The 9,901-nt window shown below is 42.1% G+C and overlaps 1 protein-coding gene across 6 annotated transcripts in view; it reads left to right on the top strand.

Annotated features, from left to right (window-relative positions):
• ctbp2a (C-terminal binding protein 2a) overlaps nt 1–7,722 on the top strand; it is a 36,648-nt gene extending 28,926 nt beyond the window's left edge. For 2 of the 6 annotated variants that reach the window (XM_081721579.1, XM_081721578.1), the window contains 7 exons: nt 1,182–1,388; nt 1,512–1,726; nt 1,911–2,041; nt 2,181–2,308; nt 2,423–2,537; nt 2,863–2,933; nt 3,547–3,682. In XM_081721579.1, the coding sequence (XP_081577705.1) occupies nt 1,182–1,388; nt 1,512–1,726; nt 1,911–2,041; nt 2,181–2,308; nt 2,423–2,537; nt 2,863–2,923 (857 nt within the window). In that variant the 3' untranslated portion in view covers nt 2,924–2,933; nt 3,547–3,682. Of the gene's footprint in view, nt 1–1,181; nt 1,389–1,511; nt 1,727–1,910; nt 2,042–2,180; nt 2,309–2,422; nt 2,538–2,859; nt 2,934–3,546; nt 6,494–7,216; nt 7,277–7,583 lie in introns of those variants that run through there. The other 4 variants (XM_027011906.3, XM_081721577.1, XM_081721576.1 and 1 more) reach the window with 3 other exon arrangements.
• Nucleotides 7,723–9,901: the final 2,179 nt, after the last annotated feature.

Below are 9,901 nucleotides of genomic sequence, written 5' to 3'. Positions count from 1 at the left end.
CAGCACAGTTTCCTAAAACAGGCTGAGCACAAAAAGGGGAGTGGCTAGAATCTGAATCAGGACTTAGATTGATTCATTCATTCAGGGTTGATTCATTCATTCATTGATTTTATTAGGGAATATTGTATTTTTAAAACAGCATTCCCACACTTCATAAGATGTGATTCCTGAAATAAAAGCAGATACAGTCAGGGATAACTGTTATGTTCGTGGACTGGAGCTTCTCCTGTCTCCCTGGCTTCATGATCTCTTCTGTGTGTTCCAGTCCTTAGTTTCATTTTCTCCACCCCTCGTTTGTTTTCCACGCCCGTCATTGTTTTCACCTGTCCCTTGTTTATGGTCTTGTTAGCTTTGTGTATTTAAACCCTGTTACTGCAGCTCAGCGTTGTGGGTCATTTCCATTTCTAGGTCTATGTGTCTTTGATGTTCTGACTCTGCCCTGCTTCTGGTTCTGCTGTACTTGCTCTCTGTTTACTATTGTCATTCTCTTGTTGCTTAGATATGTCTCTTGTTTAGTCCTACATGATTTCTATTGGTGTTTTAGTTGATGTTGCCTTCTTTGTCTGTATCGCCCTCCCGGTTCCTGTTTGTTAAGTTGTTTCTGTTCTTCTGTCTGCTCTGTTATCTAAGTACTCTCGTATGTTTCTTTCTGATCTATAATCACCCTGAATTGGCCTCGTATCCGTTTTGTTTGTTCCTGGTGTTTCTGTTATTAAACAACTAATTTATTTACATTGTCCTGTTTATCATTTTCACTGTCTTCTCCTGTTTTGGATTCTGCTTGTTCTCAAGTCCAAGGCGCTGGTACTTTGCATGTGTCTTCGCTATCCACCTCACCCACATTACAAAAACACAAAAAGTCCAAAGACTCACTCCATCAGAGTGAGTTGAATCAGGACATAGAGGCACTCTCATACCATCTCCATCGCGTGAGCACTGGGACTTCTCTATATTTCTGTGATGTTTAAACAGAAAGCAGATGCAGTTCCCGGTCCTAGAGTGACGGGTAGAGTTGACAGGTCCTGACTGCCATTACTGAAGACTGTTTTGAGTATCTTTGTGCAGTGTATTAGTGAAATGAAGATATGCAGCTTCCAGGCACTGCATTAATGTATATTTACAGCTGTCATGTGTTTTGAGCTGTAGCGTACAAAACCTGGTGTTTCTGGATTGCCTTGCAGGCATTGCTGTGTGTAACATCCCATCTGCAGCGGTGGAGGAGACAGCAGACTCCGCCCTCTGCCACATCCTCAACCTGTACCGGAGGAACACCTGGCTGTACCAGGCCCTCCGGGACGGCTCACGGGTCCACGGCGTGGAGCAGATCCGAGAGGTGGCATCAGGAGCCGCTCGCATTCGGGGAGAGACCCTCGGACTCATCGGCTTCGGTGAGAGACTGAGAGTGTCAGCGAGCTAAAGCTAATGCCTCTTCTGATATAGAGGGTTTAGGTGAAGGTAGTTTTAAACATCTGGACTGCAGTTGTAACTTTTGGGGTGTGTGTGTTTTACAGGCCGGTCGGGTCAGGCGGTGGCTGTACGGGCAAAACCTCTTGGCTTCAATGTGATCTTTTATGACCCGTACGTGCTGGATGGTTTGGACCGCTCCCTGGGTGTCCAAAGAGTGTTCACCCTACAGGACCTGCTGAACCAAAGCGACTGTGTGTCCCTGCACTGCAGTCTAAATGAACACAACCACCACCTTATCAATGATTTAACCATCAAACAGGTGATCCTACGCAAACACACATATAGACACACACACTCATGCATAGACACAAGAGACACACATGCATTTGTGTTAAATACACTACTGCCACCTAGTGGCTAATTCTGCAGTTGAATTTGTACAGTGTTTTGTTTTTAATTGCCGTGAAAGTGTGCACTCCTGGCATGTCATCTGTGCCATGTAGATGCGCCATGGAGCGTTCCTGGTGAACACGGCACGGGGCGGTCTAGTGGACGAGAAGGCTCTGGCACATGCCCTAAAGGAGGGCCGAATACGAGGGGCTGCCCTGGATGTCCACGAGTGCGAGCCCTTCAGGTGAGATCCCCAGCTGCACAGTTGCGCCACTGTGCTGCTGCTGTTTGGCTGTTGGGATTGGACAGTCAGTAATAATGTCGGTGGTTTGCCTATCACACCTTTTCGCTTTCTCACTCTCCTTCTCCCCCTTTCTCACTAGTTATACTCAGGGCCCCCTGAAAGATGTTCCTAACCTGATCTGCACACCCCATGCAGCCTGGTACAGTGAGCAGGCCTCGCTGGAGATGCGGGAAGCCGCTGCCACTGAGATGCGGAGGGGTCTCACAGGTCCATTCTCCCTACACGCACTCATATGCTCCCGCACATTAACCCTCCATGGCCCGCAATCACACCCAAGCATGTTCTCCATTCCTCGTCTTATGCCTGTTTGTGTGTTCACAGGTCGTATCCCAGACAACCTCAGAAACTGTGTCAACAAAGACTACTTTATTCCCTTTGCTCAGTGGGGAATAGCAGAGCAGCAGGTGCATCCAGAGCTCAATGGCACCACCTACAAGTAAGAAGGAGTACTGCCCTTTAAACACCCCCGTCCACTAAAACGCTGCTAACTTATTTCCATCTGACCTCAGTGCTTTTTGCTGTCATCTGCCACTTCCCTTTCACTGTAAGGTCAAACAACGGTCTCACTCCTTTACTCACTTTGTATTCGGCTGTGCCAAATGTGACAAATATTAACCCATAACACGACCATCTGACAGTAACCGATCATAGTGTGACTAGAGTCTCTTCCGAGCCCCTCTCACTGTGAGCCATAGGGCCTGCACGTACATTCTCTGGCCCTGGATGTGCCGCTGAATCTGACTGCTTCTCTCACTCAGCAGAGTGATGCAGCCACTACCGGCCATATCTCCTGGCAGCCTGCAAGACAAAATGTATACCTAAACAGAGCCAGGTAAATATATCAGCATATACAGAATCCAGCCAACCACAGACCACATGCATTTCTACATCCTAACATAATTTGTGCTTTGTTGACTCATTTTGAACTGAGACCACAATCTCAGATAAATGGTCATAAGGATAAAAATGAGTTTTTCTTGGAATTGGAACACGTATACCTGATAAGTAGGAAGTAGGTTAGTTTTTTTAATTAGTTGTGCCCCTTTGCCTAGACTGCAGCTGACTGCTGGTTGTGATGTGCCAAAACTCTCCTCTACTGCTTCAAATACACCCTCTTACTACATATTCTGCCTGTTCCATGATCTGTCTGTTGCTTTTTTGGTTATCTATGCCTGTGCCAAATAACTGCTGAAGTTGACTGTTTATTACTAACAAACTGATGCTGTAGATTCATCACTTGCTTGCATGTCATGGAGAAAATTAAGATGTTGTATTGCTGAAATTGGTTGCTGTTGATTCATTATAGACGGCTTGCCTTTACAAAGCAAAACTAATGACTTTTTCACCACAAAACAGGCACGTAGTGGATGCGGGACTTCACGTTTATGAATGAGTACTCGGTGCTTAAAGCTGTGTGTAAACTGTTTTTTCTTGATCATGTTAAGGCTTTTTTCAAGACTGGGGGGTATGACTCCTGTTGGCATGAGAGCACCACCGATGGGCACAAAACCGGGCAGTGCGACCACCGTCCACGCTCACTCCCAACTGGTGGGCGCCCACTCCAGCCGAACCCCCGCCGAGAGACAGTCCCACAGACATAGTGAGCACAGACAACACGTCACCAGGCCGTAGTCACGACAACCGCGGTCATGCGGCCCTAAAGGAATTGCTACCAAACAACCAAGATCACATCTTACTCAGCCAGTTAACTGCAAACCGCGGATGAGAGGAGGTGCCCCACCCATCAGCTTCTGCTGTCTGTGGTGGAAACAGTTCAAACACGATCCATGGGAGAGTACTTCTCCTTTCTTCTTATGGGAATTTGGTTTTATATTTTGTTGTTGTTGTTGTTCCAGATGTTTTTTTTCCCCCACAATTGTTTCTTTTCTCGTGTTCTTTGTATGTATGTTAATATCTTTGCAAGTGGAAGCTCTCTAATCTGGCAGTATTAGCCCAGATTCGGTCCATTTTATCACTGCTGTTCTGACTCACCTGTCAGATTGGCTACAGGAACTGTGACATCGCATCATAGGAACTGTGCCATCACATTAGTCACCAAGCATGTTTGACATAAGTGTCACCACTAGTTACATTTAGGTGGCCATTGTCTGTTGCTTTAAAACCAAACAAATACTTTTTGTTTTTGTTTGTCTTGATATAACAGTATACGTTATATTTATCAAAAGAAAACAGACAGAACGGGATGTCTGTAGCAACTGTAAAAACATGGGCATGCCCTTTACTGTTCTCTTAACGTCATTTGGCTTTTGTTAATTACACAAGTCCAGCCACTCTGATTATATTAGGTCTCCAAAATCTTCAACATCCTCTCATGTACTGATTTTATGCATTGGCAGCTCACAAAAGGGTGTGGAGCCGAGATCCGGCCCACTCAGGATTCATCATTTATACATTTTCCTCTTTGTAGTCTCTGATCCAAGAGCCTGGTTACAACTCCTCTCCCATCGCTTTTGCCCCATATCCTTCCCAATTCTCCTTGCTTTTTGTGGTATTTTTATAGGTCTGACAACTAAATATTTTTGATGTTTGATATGTCAGTTAGATTTGTACCGCCTAGATTAATATAGCGATAGCTGTAGTCTTCTCTCTGGTCTTCTTGTTTTTGGGGTAACTGGCGGTCATAGGCATTGTTCCTCAGCCCCACTTTGTCAGTACAGGGCGTTTGGTTTAAAGTGTGAGCGTTTGTTCTGTACCGAGGTAAAAAAAAAAATTTTAGATTATAGAACAGTTCAAATAAAAAACAAAATACTAATCTGTCGTCCTATGCCATGACTGAGTGTTGTCTTTCATTAGACGCATCATAGTTCATCGGGAATATCCGTCTAATGGGAACCAAAGTATCACGTGCTGAGGTGCTGACCTTCAGATGACCCCTTGAAAATGTAATTCACGTTTTTAACCATAAGGGGGGGCTGTGGCTATTTTTGTTTATTTCTTTGTTGTTTTGTTCGTGTGCGTGTGATACCTTTTCACTGTTAAAGCACAGTAAAAAAAATGGTGAAGTCTTTTAATATAAAGATGAGCATAACTCCTTATTTGTATTTGTTATTTGTAACCTACACATACCGTGTATCCCAGTGTTATTTATGTATGTATCCTTCCTAGACACTATCACAGTAGAAATATTGGACAATAACCATTCTTTTTCACACCATGCTCAATTTATGTGTAAAGGAGTTAGTCAAGGCAGTTTGTTAAAATATATTGATGTTCTTGACTTATATGTAAAATATTTTTACAAAACAGTGATGTTGCCTGTGATTATAAGCAGATCACTTCTGTTGTGTGACTGATCTACCCTGCATGTTCTAATACTTGCTCATGATTCACAGGTGTGTTATCTAAGCACAAGAGGACTTTGCTCACCTGGCCTTTGTTTTCTGTCCCATCCTGTTTGCTTCTTGTTAACAGAAGTCTCCAACCATTGTTTGAATTGTTATTATTGGCCAGATAGACGCGAATTGTGAGGACTGACAAACTGACCAATATGGTTGTACTGCTTGTTACACACCCCACACTCCAGGAGAAGATCACAAAAAAAAGAAGAAGAAAAAAGAAAAGAAAAAAACAGGACAATAGAAGTCAAAACTAGACACCTGGACAGTCTAAACACCAGACTGTCCGGTTGAAAACTGGATGGACGACAACCCTAAATGGAATCCTTGTGATGAAAATGGAGTAGTGTAACATTAGCACCCTCAGATATACAGCAGTCAGCACGCATGTAATTTGATTGACACTTACAATAGTTTCCATAGTCACCTACGCTGTCTCTGCAGGGCTGTAGACACATAATACCCATGCTCTGAGACAGGCAGGTGGTGGCCATTTGAAGAAAGACCCGCTGCAACTGACAATGTAATTAAAATATGCTGTTGCATGTTACTGGACAGAGAGCATGCCAGAGCTGGCGGCAGAGTTGGTCTTTATCAGTAAGGGGACAGATATGACCAACACAGAATCACTTCGGAGACCTCGAAAAGCAATCTTTACAGTAGCTGCTTCTGAAATCATCATGGGAAGAGATCATCAGAGAGTTCTCAACTATATCTTATTCTTAGATTTCCCAAATCTTTGACTTCCAGCCGTTTAAAAGATTCGGACTTTTTCCAAGACTCCACGATATATTTGAATATTTTAAAAGCTATTCGTAGTACATAACGTTTGTCTTTTATTTTGAGTAATGTGAATAAAAGGATACTGCTCAAGAAGTAATAACGTTTCGTGACATAACAGAAGTTATGTGACCATGTCTCCGCCTATTTCCGCTCTACAGGTAAGCAGTTAGGCGTGAATGAACAGGCGTACAGGAGGCACGGCCCTGTTTTTGCTCGAAGTACTTAAATTACATGGGGAATATGTGTGGCTTTGGTAAGAACACAATCTGTTACTTTTGACTAATGCAAACGGTGTCTTCTTATTGTAGCTCGACAGTTGTTGTTTTAAGAATTCTGTAGCGAAAGAAGAATTTGGATATTCTATTATAGGCCATATGGATTTTCGGTGAGACAAGTAACCGACGGGATTACTAACCCTTTCAACCCCATCGAAAAACTGCCTTTCACACATACATTTGATCTTAAGCAAATCAAGTACTGTTCTGGCATTTTCAGTGAAGTAAATCAATGACACGTTATAAAGTCTTAAAAGTTGTGTAACGTAACATGTTCTTAGTGTGTAACGTTTGGCGAGCTATCACAGTGCACTGTAATCCAGTGGAATATGTAATAATATTTATCAACGTATCCTATGCATCGTAGACAAGCAGAAGGGTCCTGGGAGGTTGATGACGAAAGGACTAAGTCTTATCGTCGTCGGTCATATCAATTTCATCTTGGGCGCTATCGTACACGGCAGTATTTTGCGGCACATCTCAAAACCGAGCGGTAAAATTTCAACAGAATACACATTATACAACATCATATCCGTGACCTCAGGACTACTGGTAAGTCCGTGTATGCTACGCAGCAACTGAGAGCAGTTCACAGTTTTCATAGCGCGAAGTGTTTAATGAATCTGCTGCGATTCCCATTTACATAACAAGGGAAATTTAGCAAACGTATAATTTCAGACTACTTTTTTTTTCCCACCCAGAGCATTGCAAGCGGAATTGTTGCAATATTGGTGTCGAGGAACATTGCAAACTGGAAACTAGTAAGAATCTCACTGTCATGTACTTTCTGTTTATATAATACTACTAATATAATAATATAAACAGTTATATAACACCTTTATATAATAATTAGCTAACTATAATAATTTTAGCAAATCATCTAAAATACTTTACAATACGAATGTCTGAATGTCATAATATTAATGTATTACATCCACTAGCTATTTAACTTATGAGTGTGAACATGTGAGCCAACACACTGTGCTGTATCAGTCGTTGTGTAAAAGGTTGAGCCAGGATGTGGTCTGAGCTGCAGTGAAGGCAGAAAAGCTTTTGCTGTTTCTGCAGCACGTGGGCCTTCTGATGAGCTCCAGCCTGAACATGCTGCTCTCGGCCGCCTGCTGCTTAGGTCTGCTGGTGGCCATCAGCGTCGCGATCCGAGATGATGGTGGTGTCCTCATGCAGGGCTGCAACTCCACAGACAGGCTCGTTAACGCACGCTCACCCGTCCCCGCCGACTGTCCCTTCGACACCACCCGCATCTATGTGAGTTTTTTCTCTTGGATATGTTACCGGATCAATGATGCTCTTATGGTATGCTGCTTGAATGATGCACCTCTCTAGAATTTCATGCGGTTTTCTCAGTTTTAATCTTCTGAGATCTAAGATATTGCTAACGATGTAAGAATGGATGTTTTAATACCATATAAAATGTGAACATATGTACTATATATAAAGAAATAGTAATTCTAACAACAATGAATAATTCTGGAGCACAGAGGGTTAACAGAAAACTGTCTGTGTGCGAAATTGATTTCTCTTCTGTATTTCTGTGTGTGTGTGTATAGTTGAAGCAGTGTGTAACTGAGTGAGAGTATATGTAGCTGTGTGGTTTTTTTTGTTTGTTTGTTTGTTTCCTTTAGGACACTACCTTGGCTCTGTGGTTCCCCAGTATGCTGCTATCAGCTGTGGAGGCAGGCCTGTCCCTCTGGTGCTTCATAGTGGGCCTCACGCTGAGAGGCATCGGACCCTGCAGCCACACCTACCTCAAAGAGCAGGTATCCTAGCAACTCCTAATATCTCCACACACAGAAGACATTTTGAACAGTTATATCCAATTGTTCTCGTTGAGAGCTACCTACCAGTAAAGTTTAACTCCTTTCCAAACCTAATACACCCAATTCAGGTAATTACCTGAGAAGTATTGTCCTAGATTTGGTCTGGAACAAAATTTGGCAGGAAAGGAGCTGTCCAGGTGGAAGTTTGGAGATCCCTAATTTAGAGTGTGTAGAAGGTTGCCAACTAATGCAAAACGCAGCCAATGATCGCTCCACTGATTGATTGTTATCTTGCCATTATAGATTGTTTTATTAGATTCATGCAGTCATTTGGTCCTCTGTGCTGTTCGCGTTATATGGCTTATTGGCTTTGTGCAGCTGGAAGAGGAGGCTGTGGCATCCATATCAAAAGGGGATCCAGAACTTGCAGCTCCAAGCCAGCGTCTCATTGGACACCATTTTCCTCATGCATAGAGAAGATGACGAATCAGGAAGCTAAGGTGGCATTCCTGTCAACTTTGAAGGGAATTATTTTACTAGTTTTTCATGTGGAAGTGGCAGTTCAACAAATTTTGGCCGGTTTGCTTTATTACCTTAACAACAAAGGTGGTATTTTACTGTGGAAACTTCATGCCTAGTTCATATAAAAATGAAATGACATTGTGCGAGATGTTCAGTGTATGTGTGTGAACTATCTGAATAAAGCTCGGTTAGCTGTGCCATGTTGTACACGACAAGCTGCTTCAGGTTGTTAATAATTACAGATTATTTGATGAAGCTTTGCCATAGTCAGCTGTATTAAGTGTTTGGACTGAAATATTTTCAACTCCATTGCCTTCATGGACTGAAGGTTCTAATATTAGCAACAAAAACTGGATCCAGCTCCCCATATAAATAGAATTGTTATGTACGTACTTGGAAAAGAGTTTTACAGAATGATATTGTTAGCAGCAATTGTTTACAAATATGGAATAATGGACCATTTTTACATTTACAGTAACATTTTTGGGTGAAGTTGCTTTATAGCAGATCTGATAACTATAGAGAAATTCCATCATCACTATACAGTATTGTACAGTTTATTCATTTAGTATGGTAATATCTGCCTAATCACATGTAGTTTACATTTTACCATTTTAAGAGTTGGTTCTGTAATATTTTAATTAATTTTCCAATAAACACTGCCAATAATTTATCTAAATATACAAAATACATTCAACATGCAAACTTTATGTTCACTTTGAATGCTCTGTGCTGTTTTTTATACTAGTATTAATTATGAAAATGTGTCTGATAAACCAAAGATATGGAGTAGTGCATAGCTAAAGTTGTTTTTTTTTTTTCTGATAGTAGACAGCACCATAAACTACTGTTCAGTAAAATGTGTTCAGATTGAATGTAGTTGGATCAGTGGGGAGTACTGAAGTGTGAGGGAGAATACTCGAGGCCTGTTCTAGAAGGTTTATACTGGAGTGATTGTAGTAATAAAATGAAAATCTCACACTGAGAGAGAATCCCTTGTGGAGAAAGGGAAAATAAATATTGATTGACACTGTCAAAGTAAGACGTTTGACTGAATGTGAGATTAAAGGGTTGGAGCCCAGTGAT

The sequence above is a fragment of the Electrophorus electricus genome, chromosome 10, assembly GCF_041902795.1.
Source record: "Electrophorus electricus isolate QZ-2024a chromosome 10, ASM4190279v1, whole genome shotgun sequence".
In the NCBI taxonomy this organism is placed as follows: Eukaryota; Metazoa; Chordata; class Actinopteri; order Gymnotiformes; family Gymnotidae; genus Electrophorus; species Electrophorus electricus.
Note: the sequence above shows the minus strand (reverse complement) of the source record. Positions and strands in the feature narration are given on the sequence as shown.